At 48.8% G+C, this 15,141-nt stretch overlaps 1 protein-coding gene across 1 annotated transcript; it reads left to right on the top strand.

Annotated features, from left to right (window-relative positions):
* The first annotated feature begins 214 nt into the window (after positions 1-214).
* LOC141941642 (A-kinase anchor protein 12-like) lies at positions 215-2,912 on the top strand. Its single transcript, XM_074864611.1, has 2 exons — positions 215-2,315; positions 2,857-2,912. The coding sequence occupies exons 1-2, from the start codon at positions 215-217 to the stop codon at positions 2,910-2,912; spliced, it is 2,157 nt and encodes a 718-aa protein (XP_074720712.1).
* Positions 2,913-15,141: the final 12,229 nt, after the last annotated feature.

Below are 15,141 nucleotides of genomic sequence, written 5' to 3'. Positions count from 1 at the left end.
AGAAGACGCAGAAGACCATGCATCTAAGCCACAGTCTTATGATCTGGGATTTAAAAAGGTTTTTAAATTTTTGGGGTTCAGATTCACAGTGAAGAAGAGACGAAAATCAGAACCTGCTGATTTTCAGCCTGTTCCACTGCTTTCTGTAAAAAAGACAACACAAGTCCCTGAAGGAGCTGGTGATCAAAAAGAAGTCGGCTCAGAAGAAACAGCGATGCCTGAGGATGCCCTCTCTGCAGAAGACAACACCAAGGACACACTGCGAAATGAAAAAACAGAAGATGAATCTCCTAAAACGCCAGAAGCAAAGGAGATTTGTTCTCAGTCAGCTGCCTTAGCCACTGATACTGCATCGCCATTAAGAAAATTTTTTACTCGGGGATGGACTCGATTTAGAAAAAAGAAGAGGTTTAGCAAGCCTAAAGAAGATGAACTACAGTCTCCTACTGAAGAAGATGGGCAAGAAAAAGAGGGGGCAACGTTAATAACTGAAACCAGTGAAAAGGAGGAAAAATCTGAGAGGAATGTGACAGAAGTAACTATTGAAGAGCATGAGAAGGAGCAAACTGAAGATGAAAAACAGCAGTCAAAAAGGATTGTGGCAGACATAGGAGTGGAAGCAAGCGGGAAGGAAGAGCTAATCAAGCACGATGAGCAGGAACAAAAAGAGGCTGTAACAGCAGCAACAGCTAAAGAAAGTGCGAAGGAGAAAAAGGCTGAAGATGATCAAGAAAGGAAACTGCTGGAAGTCTCAGATGATCTTGGTAAAAAGGAAGAAGAAACCGAAGAAGGAGAAGAAGAAAGTGAGCAGACAGAGAAACCACTAAACACAAGCTCAGGGGTACCTGTTGTTTCTGACATTGTGAATGGAGAACTGAAAACATCCTCAGAAGTCCTACCTGTGGGAGAAAAACTGGAGTCCACAGAGAAGTGTGAAATAGATGACAGAACTGAAATATCCTCTGAAGAGAGACCTGAAGCAGGATCCTTGGCAATTGAAATTTCTAGTGAACAGCTTAAAAAATCTGAAGGAAGAGAAGGAAATAAACGTGCTCCACTAGAGAAAGAAACATTTGATGAAGAAACAGAGGAAGCAGAATTGAAAATATCACCCACAGTAGAAGACATCACACGAGGAGAAGCTCTGGATACAACCACAGGGAAGAAAGAAAGCAAAGAACATGAGACAAAACTGACTCTGGGTGCTCCTGGATTGAAGTCCTTTTCTACTTCTGAATGTTCCGTTGACACAGAGGATGATCAACAGTCTATCAAACCCACTGATGAAGGATTACAGGGAAAAACTCGCATAGTTATGACTGATACTATCAAACCGGATGAAATGACCACAGAAATAACGCCTGAAGAGGCAGCTGGAAAGAGGCCTCCAGAAGGTATCACAAACGAAGCTGAACTGCTGTCTTCTCAAGAAAAAAATAAACTGCAAGGCAGCCCTTTCAAGAAACTCTTTACGGGTACTGGATTAAAAAAACTGTCTGGAAAGAAGCGTAAAGGCAAAAGAGAAGAATCTAAGTTAGGGGAACAGGGTGAACCAATTCAGCACTTACCAGCTTCCCCAGATAGCCCAGAGGAACAAAAAGGGGAGAGTTCTGCTTCTTCTCCTGAGGAGATGAAGGAAATTCCTTCTTTGGAGAAACCTGTAGACGGAATGCAGGTCACTGAAAATGAAGATGCTGCAGTTTCAGATGTGGCGCGAAAAAGAGAAAGTGTTACACCCTGGGCATCATTTAAAAAGATGGCGACTCCCAAGAAGCGTGTCAGAAGACCTTCTGAAAGTGATAAAGAAGAAGAAATTGATAAGACAAAGAGTGTTGCAGTGTCTGCAACTGAAAATACTATTGATGACAATCAGGGAGAATTAAAAGAAAAGGGGATGGACCAGAAACCAGAGAAAACCACAGAAAAGCCCAAAAAGAAGGCTGGCACCTCTGTGTCCTGGGAAGCTTTTTTATGTGGAGGTTCTTCAAAGAAAAGAGCCAGGAAGTCATCATCATCATCATCATCTGATGAAGAAACTGAACATAAGCTTGGTCAAGAAAGCCAAAAAATAGAAGAGTCTGGACAGAACAAAGAAATGGCAACAGGTGCAGTTCTTACTAGTTCTCAGGAGAGCGACCAAGGACAAGGGAATTCTTCCCCAGAACAAGGTGGAAGCCCATCCGAAGGGGAAGCTATTTCAACACGGAAATCATTTAAAAGGTTAGCCACTCTAAGAAGGAGATCCAAAACCAGAATGGAAGAGAGAACTGAAGACTCTGTTGTGGGATCTAGCCTTGAGCATTCAACGTCGCATGGTGAGCCTGGAAAAGAGGAATCATGGGTTCCATTTAGAAAACAAGCTAGAATCACGGTGACCCACTGCTCTCTGTGTCATCACCTCACACTCTTCCCATAACTTGTTTCTTCTCTGTACAGCTACCCTCACTTTAATGGCCTTTGACTTGGCCTGGAGTTTCAGGGGATATTTCTGGGAGGTAGAAAAAGTGGCTTCCGGTTTTCCTAGATACGCACTCATATGGCACGTGTTTAATGTGTGGGATTTAATCTGCAAACACTCTTCCTCTCTAACAAAGCTCCTTTTAAAATCCTAAAGGATGTGAGCGTTGCCTTCCGTGGTAAACCTGGAGTGCCTTATGTACCAAATCTCTTTGCACTTCGGTGAAATCTGAATCGGAAATGATAGGCACAGTTTCTCCCTAGGATATTTAACTGCACTTGCTTCACTAAGTCATGAGACCTTTACCTCTGTCTTTGAGCCCTGCTTGGGAAAATAAGATATTCTTGAGAGAATAAGTTGTCACTAATAAAGCTTTTTTACTGTCGTCTGTCTTTCAGATGTGCTAAGCATCCATGTGGCATTTGGAGAGATGCCAGTCCTAGAGAACAACTGACAATCCTGCGACAGAACCGGGAGCTTTATTCACTACCCTTTATTCTTAGATGTTAAGATAGTTTTGTTATTTCTATTAAAAAAAACCAATGCCTTCAATGTTGGCTATATCCACACATTTGTTCCATTCGAAGGTCATTTGCCTCTGCCCCAAATACACCACTTAGGCTGGAGATGCACAACCGAATGGATGGACAGACCACTACAATTTGTACCACAGTTATTGTCGTCCCCTCACTCAATGTGTGTCCTGTCTGTCCCATCTCCTTGAATCCCTTCACTCATCCCTGAATCCCCCTCCCTTCTCTCCGCAGTCTTCCTTACCCCCCACATCTTCCGTAGCCGCCTCGATTTGACCTACGAGTGGCTGTAGATGCTGCTTGACTTGTGTGTGAGGGGGAAGAGAAGGGCTGACTGACGGGAACACATGAGAGACTTCTGGCTGAGCTGCAGATGTGGCTTTATCAAACAGCAGGAACTGGATCATGCACAAATTCTTGAGCAAGACGCTCAAGATTGCTGCCTTTCAGTCCCATTCAGGTATCTCTCTCTGTCCTTCAGTTGTATTTGTGCAGGCCTGATTTAGTCAGAAATTACTTCTACGGTGTAGCTTGAAAGGAGATTGAGAATACCCTTCTTCTGTTGTTCCAGACTTCAGGTCTCAGGACTGGACTGTAACGTGTTGAATATTTATATGTATGTCTTAAAAACCCAGTTCTGATTTTAATGTAGAGCTATGATACTTCTGTACTATTTAGGCGTACCCGTAAATGAATTTTGTAGAGTAGCCTGGAGAGGAAATTGATACCATTGGAGCAGAAATTGATAACATGTAGCTTCCTATTTATTGTTCCAGGTTTTCCCCCTTGTAAAATCTCTCAAAAACTTGGCTGTCTTGCTTTGAATATTTATATGTGTATCCTAAACCCAGTTCTGATTTTAATGTAGAACTATGGTATTTCTAAAGACAAAAGGAGAGCCCTGACCTGTGTCAGATCTACCACTCACTTCTACTTGCAGTCCTCCCTGGTTTCTCAGAACCCTCCAGACTTACCATTTCCCTGTCGTCTCGCTCATGTAGCAACCCCAGTGGTACCACAACCCGCAAATTGCATCCTTCTCATTGCAGAGTCTGCTCATTTCTGGTCACTGCCCCAACCAACCCCAAGCCTTTTGCCACACCTACACCATCTAACATCCTTCCCACATACAAGCTTCCTCCTTTCCCAAGCCCTACCTGAACCTCTTTCCCACCACAGCATTTCCTGAAATCCTCCCCGCTCCTTATCAATTCCCTGTCTTCAGCGAGAGGGGCATAGGGAGGGGGGTAAGGGCTTGGTGATTGATTCTGTCGTGGATTGCAAAAAGTTGATGAGACCTTTGGGGTGCTGAGATCTTAAAAGCCTTCCTGTAAGGTGGATTGGACTGACAACAGCTGTAGACCAGAATGAGGGTGGTTTCAAGATGAGAAGAAGCCCCAAGACCCAGAGTCCAGGGCCGTCTGTCCCCAACAGGAGTTGGCCCTCTCTTTTGTTGTTTACATTAAAATCAAACATGGGGTACAAGTCAGTACTTTCAGCTCTTGTTTCTGAAGTGAAGGTTACAGATCGCACTTTGTGAAACTGATGCCCATCGAGTTGAACAATAGCTCACTATCCTACCTGTATAGCAATTTATTTTAAAGTCAACTTTTAGTGTACAAATGCTCTTGTTACGGCAGGTGCTTGCTTCTCCTTGAGGCTGCACGTACAGCAAGCAATGTGACTGATTGCACTGGTGTGATTGCACCATCTGGTGCTGCCCTGCGTGGAAGCACCAAAAGATTTTTTCCTTACCTCAGAGAAAATTATATAAATATTTAAAGCCAAACAATGTGGTTTCAAACAATCCAGTCTATCTCTGTGTGGCAGGTGCATCCGCCCAATGAAAACAGAGCTTCTTGGCTGCTGAAGTGCAGCAGCTCCTGGCTGCCTTTGTTCTCAAGGCCTCATGGTAACCGGGGCCTTTGGCCAAAGGGAGCCGCTATTGACTACAGGTCAGATTCGGCCTGGGTATAAATGGAGTCCCCTGGGGGAGCCATTTTGAGCTCATCCCCTGGAGCAGCACGCTGCGGTCAAGGACTCTCCCCTTGGGTCAGGACGCTGCCCGAGGAAACTCCTCGAGGTGCCTTGGGTCGGGACGCTGTCCTGAGCAGGTCCTCGAGGTTGAGAGCCCTCACTTGTCAGGTAAGTGAGAAAGCATTTTGCGTTGCCATTAAACCCTAGGGAGTGTGGCTTTGTTCTGCGTTTTGGGTTGCCGTTAAACCCTAGAAAGTTGTTCTGTTCTCCTCTCACAGACATTCGAACCTGTAATTTATGGAGAGCTAGTTAACTCTGTTAATAATTAATTTTTTATTTTTAGTGGTTGGCTGCTCATTTGGGAGCCTCCATAACGCTCTGTCCATCGTTAGCGGCAGCTTTCCCCCTTAGCTTTGGGCAATTCCAACAACCTTGGTTGGTTTGCACAGGTTTAAGTTGTCTTGCAAGATCATTGTGCTCTTAATAACACCTCACAAGTGCAAACTTGGCTGAATTTGTACAAACTGTATACCTATGTACGTTAAGTCATATTGCAATAACTGCTCAACACGTTGTTTCTTCTCTGTACAGCTACCCTCACTTTAATGGCCTTTGACGTGGCCTGTAGTTTCGGGTGATATTTCTGGGAGGTAGAAAATGTGGCTTCCAGTTTAGTATATATATATCTATAAGAAATTGTAAAATTTCATGGTATTTAAAATTACATATTTTCTTGTCAGTGAGGATACAAAAACGTCCCCCCTTGCATACCTGCCGCTGCAAGCCTCGGGACCTTGTGCTTTTGAGTGCCCTGCGGCCCACCGTGCAAAGGGCTCTGCTCTCTGGGGCGAGCCTGCTGAAGGCAGGGGGGCTGCGAGAGTCCTCCCTGCCGGCAGCCCTTTGGCTTTCCAGTGCAGCCTCTCGGTACAGGAATGCTGTTGCTGAAAGGCTCTTCGGGGTGTGCAGTGCCTGTCCCCGGGCAGGGCCTCGGGCCAGCCAGCCAGGACGCCTGGGTGGTTGCTCTGGTGTGACTGCACCATCTAGTGCCGTCCTCTGCAAACTCACCGCCGGCCTCAGGCAAAAGGAGGCTCAGGCGGTTCCTCACAAGCCCACGGGGATTGCACCTCACATGCGTGTGGAGCCGTGCTTCCTGTGTCATAACGCCCCAAAAGCTGGAGAAATCGGTGTGGCCACAGCAGCGACTTCTGGCCGTTGTCTTCCCTGTTGGGTGAGCTTCCATCCAGCGTGGACAGCGGCTAAAGAGGAAGGAGCAGGACACGGCGCTAGCTTGCGCCAGTGATGTGTGTGCACAGAAGGCACGTGGGAAATAATAAGCTGCTTCGGTGGGCTCTGAAGGGAAAATGCGGGTTCAGTTCTAGATTGCTAGCTGTACCCAGTGCCAGTCTGAGTCACGTCAGGAGGCGATAAGGCAACAGCAGAAATAGGGCCCAGAGCCACAGCGGCTGCTCACTCGGCTCCTGCTCAGGTGCTGCCCCAAGGCAGAGCTCCTGCGAAGGCCTGATGTGTGCCGGGAGCAGCGCCTTTCGGCTGCCGAAAGAGCGGCATGGACGCTGGGTACCGAGGCCAGAAAGAGAGAAGGTCTGTGCCTCTGCAGCTGTGCAGAAGTAACTGTTTGGTAGTTGCTGATAAGCCTGAAAGTCTTCAGAACTAACTGCAGCAAGCCACGGGAAAGGCGTAAACCAGACTTCCGAGCTGGAAGGCAGGAATATGCCAGCCTACCCCAAAAAGCCTTTGGCAGCAAGTCCAGCAGCAGCCGGGCTGCTGAGGCTCTTCTGCTTCCTGGGGTGATAGAGGGGACACCTGCAGTGTGATGGAAAGGAAGCAGAGGGAGCACTGGAATCATTAGCCTTAGCCAGGGTTAAGTTAATACCTTCCAAAAGGTTCTCCAGCATATGTTGGCAGATATACCAGTATATACCACAAATGATAAAAACCGGAGAACACCAGCTAAAACAAATACAAAGGAAAAGAGCCAGCCTGTCTCTATGCAAAAAAGAGAAAGCAAAATGGGGAAATAGAGGAGCACCCACAGTTACCACTGAGCATAATTGGTTATGGAAAGTGTATTTAGATAAAGAGGGATCTCCGAGTCAGTTAAATGCACTGACAATACCTGTTTTACAGCAGTTGGCTGAGTCTGCCTCATCGACCCTTCATGATAGTCCTCTGGGATCCGTATGCAGGGATGGCGGTGACACAGCATGATTTAAGAAAGTAATGACTAAGGCAGAGGATTTTAGGGATGTGAGCTCTGGGATACCCACATTTGTCAGCACTGACCCTAGAGCATGCATATGCAGGAAACCAAGGCTGGGGCTTGATCCGGTGGCTGTCCAAGGGCTGCTACTTGCCCTGCTGAGGATCCACGTGCCGAGGTGATGGTGGCAGTCAATGACCTCTGCTTTACGACATTCCCCATCGACACAGGAGGTGTAGGTGGTAGATAAGGGCACTTACCAAGGACAGCCTTCACTTAGCAAACAATTAGTTTCAACTGTAGGCATTCATGGGCAAGTCACTACCCACCCACTGGCCAGGGCTAAATTAATTCTGTCTAATGGACCAGCAGTACACTCCACCTTACTCGTAGGTCCTCCCGATAGGTGCCTTTTAAGTACAGATTTACTGAAGGGTCAGTCGTGGGTGGATCCATGGGGAAAATAGTAAACAAGGTCAACCACCTCCTTTACCGCACAGTTTGCCTCAGATCGATGCACCCCCGTTAGCCTGTTACAAACAGGTGCTGCCTTCGCCCACAGCAAGCTAGCTAGCGCTCCACATTGCAAGTTCCCTCCTGGTGCCACCCATCCCCTTACTGAAATGACAAAACAGGCAAAAGAACAGGGGATCACTGGCAAGTCTCATGCTCCTACAAGTCTCCTGTATGGCCTTGAAAGAAGCCTAATGGCAAAGGGCAACTAACAGCAGATTATGGAGGCCTGACCGTTGCTTCCAAACTGCTCACTGCAGCTGGTCCCGGTATAGCTGATATATAGTCAACCCTCTTAATGATGGATGGCAACTATCGATGTGAAAGAAGTGGTTTTTATGATCCCAGCACTGGAGGCAGATAGGATGAGCTTTGCTTTCATCTGACAGAGACTCCAGTATACATTTACCCGCCTATCGCAAGGCTTAAACCATAGTCCCACCGTATGTGTAGCTCATGCTACATCGGCTAAAAAGCTGGAAATGTTAAAATTTCCACAAGAGGTCACTGTGGGGCAGCGCATCGGTGATGTCTTAAGAGGTGACCACTTCGCAGACCTTGTAAACGGGCTACGGACACTTGCTACAACGCACCCACAGTCAACTGGGGTACAGACACCAGAAGAATAGAAACAAGGGCCCAGTCACGAATCCATCATTTGGGGAGTCAGATGGATAGGTGGGAGAAAAACAGACCCCGATGAGGTGCTACAAGAAATCCAGGGGTTACCCCTAACCCAGAATAGGAAAGGAGTTATGTGCTGTGCTAAGGACTTTAGCATCTTGGAGGTCACATATCCCAGGATTTGGTATAACAGCCTGACCACTACATAACTTACTAAAGAAAAATGTAATCTGGAAATGGACCCCACAACACAACGAGGCCTCCAGAGCTGTTAAAGAAAACCATAAATGTGATTCAGTCACTGGGAGTCATCCACCCTACGTGGCCCCTCTCACTACAGGCCCAGGTGGGAGAGAAGGGATATTGGCGGGGACTAGAGCAATAGAGGCTGCCTGGATCCATGCAACATCGCATCAGCTTGGGCTTCAAATCAGAGCAGAATTTTGTCTAAGAATGCAGTTATATATAACAATGAGACTACTATTAAAGAATTATGAAAATAAAGCCTAATTTTGAATAGGAAACCAGAGATTATGTCTCTACAGGAAGAGCATGAAGCTGGGCACTAGGGTCATCATGAGGGCACATACACTTCCCCTCTAGTAAAGCCTTCTCAAAATCTGAAAGAGCATGACTCTTTCTTTCCATGGTGAGCATAGAGTGCCTCACTCCCAAAGTTTTTCACACTTCAGTGAATTCTGAAACAGAAAAGATGATAGGTATAGTCTCTCCCTAGACTATTTATTGCACTTGCTTAACTGAGACCTTCATTACCTCCATCTCCGAGAATTGCTTGGGAAAATAAGATGGTCTTGAGAGAGTAAGTTGTCATTAATAAAGCTTTCTTAATTGTCTTCTTTCCGTCAGATGCGCTAAGAGTTCATGTGCCATTTGGAGAGATGCCAATCTTAGAGAACAACTGGCAAAGCTGTGGCAAAGCTTTATCCGCGAGGCTTAATTCAGGGATGCTAACACTTGCTCTTTTGAAGTCTTCACCTTTTGGTCATGGTCATTAAAAAGCAATGCTGGTAATGCTCAGTATAGCTACACGTGTGCTCCATGCAAAGGTCTGCACAACTGACCCAAGATCCCCACAGGTATTTCAACCCCCTCCCCTCACAGGGGGCAGCAAGGACCCCCTCGCCTCCTCCCCTTTCCTACCAGGAGCAGGGGGCATCTCCTGCACACGCTCTCAGGTGAAAGGGAAAACTGAAACTACAATTAGGGAAGGAAAGACAGAGAAAGGAGAAAAACACATTCTGCTTAGCGCTGACACGCTTGAAATACTTGTTTGGTTTCATTCCAGCTGAACAGGCAGTGTCCTGTGCACTCTCCACAGGGGTTGTGGCCTTCTTGACAGGCCCAGTGTGGCTGGCTGCAGCATGAGCCTTTGCCACAGATGGCCCTGTCAGCTGGAGAGGCAGTCCACTCCTGGACCTAGCCGTCTCTTCAGCAGGTGCTTGACCTGCTCTAGTTATACCCTGGAGTCTCTCCTGGGTTTCTGAGTAGCCGGAGCAACTCGTCTGTGTAATCTTAATACATTTCTTACTGCAGGATGACACCAAGAAATGCACCCTCGTGGTCCCATCAGACATTGAAGAAGGATTTTGCCATTCAGCTGGTAGGTTTTAAAGACAAACTGAGGAACTGCCCTCTTCTGTAGTGCTTGCAAGCTGGCACTTCTGCAAAACCGCCTGCTTCACTTCAGAGCAATTCAATGCTATGCAGGAGACAGCTTAAAGCCTGGAATGTTACTCTTTTGCAAATGACTCCTGTCCCTTATGCTCAGTGGCAGAGACATCAGTGCAAAGTGCAAGTGGTATTGTATCCTTATTTCTTGGTTCTCAGAGACATGTTTAACTGCGTTCCTTGACAGCAATAGGAAATAAATGTGCTCATTTCTCACGTAAGAGTCACCACCGAGGTGTGGCGCTGCAAGTGGGTACCGCTACCAGCAGCTACGTGCCACAGCAAATAAATCCTCTTGGCAGCAGCCGCTGCACTTGTTTCCTCTCACCGTGCAAAACCTCCGCTCCTGTAAGCACTCCGGAGGAGACCGTCAGCAGGGCATGGCCAGACACAGAGTAAGCCATCACCTCACACTCCCTTGCAGGAGTATCAGAAGCAGGAAAACAGTTTGTATGACAATACAACACTAGGCTGGTTTACCAAGGACTTGTGCCGTGACACAAATAAATGTCTTGAGAACTTTTAATTTCTGTAGGGCGATTTCTTTTTGGAGCAGAAAGCAACTCCTTTAGGAGCAAGAGGATCTATCGCAGTTTCTGAAGGGGAAAAAAGCATCAATACAACCATCATCTCCAAATTCCTAGTACGCTCTTCTCTTTAAGACACAGATACAAATCCCATGCTAAAAGATTTCTGACCCTCGAGTTAATGAGAACTGAAGGTGGTGCTCCCATTCTCTGGGGCAAGTATAACTGCATTTGGTACCACCTTCCCTTGCTCAGCTGCCAAGGGCAAGGGGAAAGCACGAGCCCTGAGAGGAGCACTGCCATCAGAGTGCTGCTACCCCGAGGCTGGCAGGGCAGAAGCCACGTGTTCTCAATCCTGCCCATGAACGACATGGGAAGGCAGAAGCCCCTGCTTCCACTCATGCTCTAAGATGGGGGCATGGTCTGACTGCATAGTGAAAACTGTTGCCATTGCAAAGCTATTGCAGAAACCTCTGTGTTATAAATGCAGAGGCAGAACCAGAATATAGTTTTATAAATTTATTGCAATAAGAACAAGCAAAATAGCGCTTTGGTACACCGAAGAGCCGGGGGGGGGGGGGGGGGGGGGGGGGCGCGGGTGAGTTCCCCTCCGCACCGACGCACCCTAGGTGGAGCTGTGCCACCCCTTTATAGTCTACCCTCATGCATATTCACAAAATGGGCGTAATTCTCCCAAAAAGTTTCCACCTCCAGGCTGCACAAGCGCAATAGAGTTTCTCGAACCTTCCCCTAGTCCGCACATGCGTAGTAGAGTCTCTCGAACTTTCCCGGGTCTTTCTGGTGTTGCTAGGGGCTTCTGGTAGGGGTCCCTCCAGTACTTTTCCACTTGCGCAATAACAGTCCATAGGAGTCTGTGTTTACAGAAAAAAACCCTCCAAACCATTTTAACAACAAAACCACGGTAAATCCCCTTTAACTTACATACATTGCAAAATACCTGCAGCACACCTGCTCCTCACATTAAAGTCACTATATTTTACAACACGAATCACCATCATATTCTTCACATCTGCAATGTCACAATCCGCTATCAGTGTAAAATACCTCCATGATACTTCTGTGCCTTCCATGTTCCAACTCTCTTAAAGAGGAAACACTTAATAGAATGTAAAAAAACCCAAATCAACCAACAAAACCCCACCTGAAAATAGGAAAAGTGGTGCCCTGAGAGGCATGGTCACAGTTTTAGTTTAGGTGTCTGCTTCCTAACAGCTTAAGGTGTCATTCAGACCATCCCCGGTTAGCTTGAGTTGCTGTTTCACCACACATCAGCTCTCTGCTCTGCACAGCAGAGCTCTGCACACAGATGAAAGCTGATTCCTGGCTTCAGCCCATTCCTTTGGCTGATTTTTGCTTTTGTTTCTCTAGTAGCAGGTAGAGCTCAGAAAAGACCACGGTGATGTGGTGACCGTTTGTTCTGAGACACACCTTTACGCACGGAGACTCCCCAGGACAGCAATACTCTGGCCTCAAAATCACTCTGGCCAGCGGGAAGGATAACACATCACCCTAGTCAGACCAGTTTTAAGTAAAACTGTGGTGTTAGTAAACCTAGTGGGAGGACTCAGTTTCTGCTACCCACGCCAGTAGCGGGTTTCAGGTGGGGCCAGCCCACGAAGCTCCTCAGACACCGGGGCGGGCGGGGGGCACACGCGTACACAAGTCCCCGCACTCCCACAAGCCGGGACACCTGCAGGAGGCGGCTCGCGCCTGAGGCGGCAGGCGCCTAATTGCCGCCGCGCATGCGCAGCACCGCACCCGCCGCCCCGCGCATGCGCGGCCTCCTCCTCCCCGGCCCCCCCCCCCCCCCCCGCCCGGCTGTTGCTGGTCAGACCCGCCCCTCTCCCGGCGGCGGCCGCCCCCACCGATCCCTGCGGCTGTTGAAGCGGTGGCGGCCCCGCGCCCCGTCCGCTCGCCCGCCCGCAGTCCGGAGCGTCGCTGGATGCCGCCGAGCCGTGAGTGCCAGCTTCCGACGGGCCGCGCCCCCCCGCCCCGCGGCTTGCCCCCCCCCCGCCATGCCTCGCCCCCGGCTCCCCGGCGGGCGTTCTCGCCGCCCTGCCCGCCGGAGGGGAGTCGCCGCCGCCCTGCCCTCCTAACGTGCCGTTGTCTGGGGCGGTCCCGCCCGGCCTGGCCTCTCCGGTGTGTGGCAGGAGCAGCGGTGTGTGCCACAGATGATGCGAACCAGGGGAGAACCTCAGCAGGGAGTCAGCGCGGAGGTGGCTCTGCCACCGCAACTGTCGGTGTTGTAGGAAGAAGGAAGGTGTTTGTTATACGCTCCTCCGATGTGACAGGACAGCGGCGCACAGCGGCACTTACACCCTTCCGAGGCGTACCTATGGTATGTTTTTTTAAAATGAAGACTGTACTACAGCTTTATTGAAAAATAGTTGGTAGGGCAGGAAAACTGAGCTTTAATAAACTCAGCAAACAAAGGTGATGTTTCCCCAAAGGTTCTTTTTTAGTTCTTGTACACAAATCAGGACTTGTCCTGGGTCTCTTTCCTTTATCAATATTGTCAAAGGTGCCTCATGTATGCCTCAAAATGAGATTAAAAAAACCTTCTGTGTAAGAATGTAGTCATATCAAAGAATAAGATTATTATTGAACAATTATAAGTGAATATTCTGTGTACATGTCTGTATGTGGAGGCCTGTGTGCCAGCAGCTGGAATGGTGGTGGTTTGGTGATGGGGCATCACCTTCCTTTCCTCATCAGCGCATGCAAATCAATTGCTTTGAGTGATTATTTCCCTTCACGTCCTCCAAGTACTGGGGTGGAAGGACCTGACCCAGTGTGTGTATAGCCCTCCCCATTTTCCAGTCTTTAATCTTTGGTCAGGAAAGACCTGCTCCTGCTGGGATGGGAAGCTCACACTGGTGGTTTAACACCACCACTGTCAGTGCTCAGGGCTGCCCAAAAGCATGTCCTTGTCCTTATCTAGGGCTGCACTTGCAGGGTATGTCTAACTATGCCACCATGAAATCGACCCGATTTGGAGTCAACCCCTTTTGAGGGGAAGTGGTCAGTCATGAATGGCAGATGTAACCACTTTAATATATATCTATAAGAAATTGTAAAATTTCATGATATTTAAACTTACATATTTTCTTGTCAGTGAGGATACAAAAACGTCCCCCCTTGCATACCTGCCGCTGCAAGCCTCGGGACCTTGTGCTTTTGAGTGCTCTGTGGCCCACCGTGCAAAGGGCTCTGCTCTCTGGGGCGAGCCTGCTGAAGGCAGGGGGGCTGCGAGAGTCCTCCCTGCCGGCAGCCCTTTGGCTTTCCAGTGCAGCCTCTCGGTACAGGAATGCTGTTGCTGAAAGGCTCTTCGGGGTGTGCAGTGCCTGTCCCCGGGCAGGGCCTCGGGCCAGCCAGCCAGGACGCCTGGGTGGTTGCTCTGGTGTGACTGCACCATCTAGTGCCGTCCTCTGCAAACTCACCGCCGGCCTCAGGCAAAAGGAGGCTCAGGCGGTTCCTCACAAGCCCACGGGGATTGCACCTCACATGCGTGTGGAGCCGTGCTTCCTGTGTCATAACGCCCCAAAAGCTGGAGAAATCGGTGTGGCCACAGCAGCGACTTCTGGCCGTTGTCTTCCCTGTTGGGTGAGCTTCCATCCAGCGTGGACAGCGGCTAAAGAGGAAGGAGCAGGACACGGCGCTAGCTTGCGCCAGTGATGTGTGTGCACAGAAGGCACGTGGGAAATAATAAGCTGCTTCGGTGGGCTCTGAAGGGAAAATGCGGGTTCAGTTCTAGATTGCTAGCTGTACCCAGTGCCAGTCTGAGTCACGTCAGGAGGCGATAAGGCAACAGCAGAAATAGGGCCCAGAGCCACAGCGGCTGCTCACTCGGCTCCTGCTCAGGTGCTGCCCCAAGGCAGAGCTCCTGCGAAGGCCTGATGTGTGCCGGGAGCAGCGCCTTTCGGCTGCCGAAAGAGCGGCATGGACGCTGGGTACCGAGGCCAGAAAGAGAGAAGGTCTGTGCCTCTGCAGCTGTGCAGAAGTAACTGTTTGGTAGTTGCTGATAAGCCTGAAAGTCTTCAGAACTAACTGCAGCAAGCCACGGGAAAGGCGTAAACCAGACTTCCGAGCTGGAAGGCAGGAATATGCCAGTGTCCTGGTTTCGAGCAGGATGGAGTTAACTTTCATTGGAGTGTTTCATACCATGTGATGTCATGCCCAGGGATATAGGGGGGCAGGCTTGCGGTGGGCGTGGGATTTTCAGGTCTGGCCCGGGTGTGTGTTGCTGTGGGGGCGGTCGCTGCGCTCAGTAAGCCACTGCTGCATTTTACCTGTTTCTTTTTGGACTCACTATTGTTACTGTTGTTCTCTTGTTATATTTAGTAAATTCTTTCTTTTTTATTCAACCTACAAATTCTCTTCTTTTTTTGTCCCTCCCCTATTTCACCGGGGAGGGGGGAGGTGAACGGCCAGCCACGTGGCATCTGGCTGCCGGCTGAGTTCAAACCTCAACAGTTTTTGGCACCCAACGTAGGGCACTGAGGGTTTTTTTTGAGATAACAACAAAACGGGTAAAATGTGGATTGCTTGCCTCCTTAAGATCTTGTCACCTCATTTGCAATA

The sequence above is a fragment of the Strix uralensis genome, chromosome 3 (assembly GCF_047716275.1).
Source record: "Strix uralensis isolate ZFMK-TIS-50842 chromosome 3, bStrUra1, whole genome shotgun sequence".
NCBI lineage: Eukaryota > Metazoa > Chordata > Aves > Strigiformes > Strigidae > Strix > Strix uralensis.
This window is presented reverse-complemented; position numbering and strand designations above follow the sequence as displayed.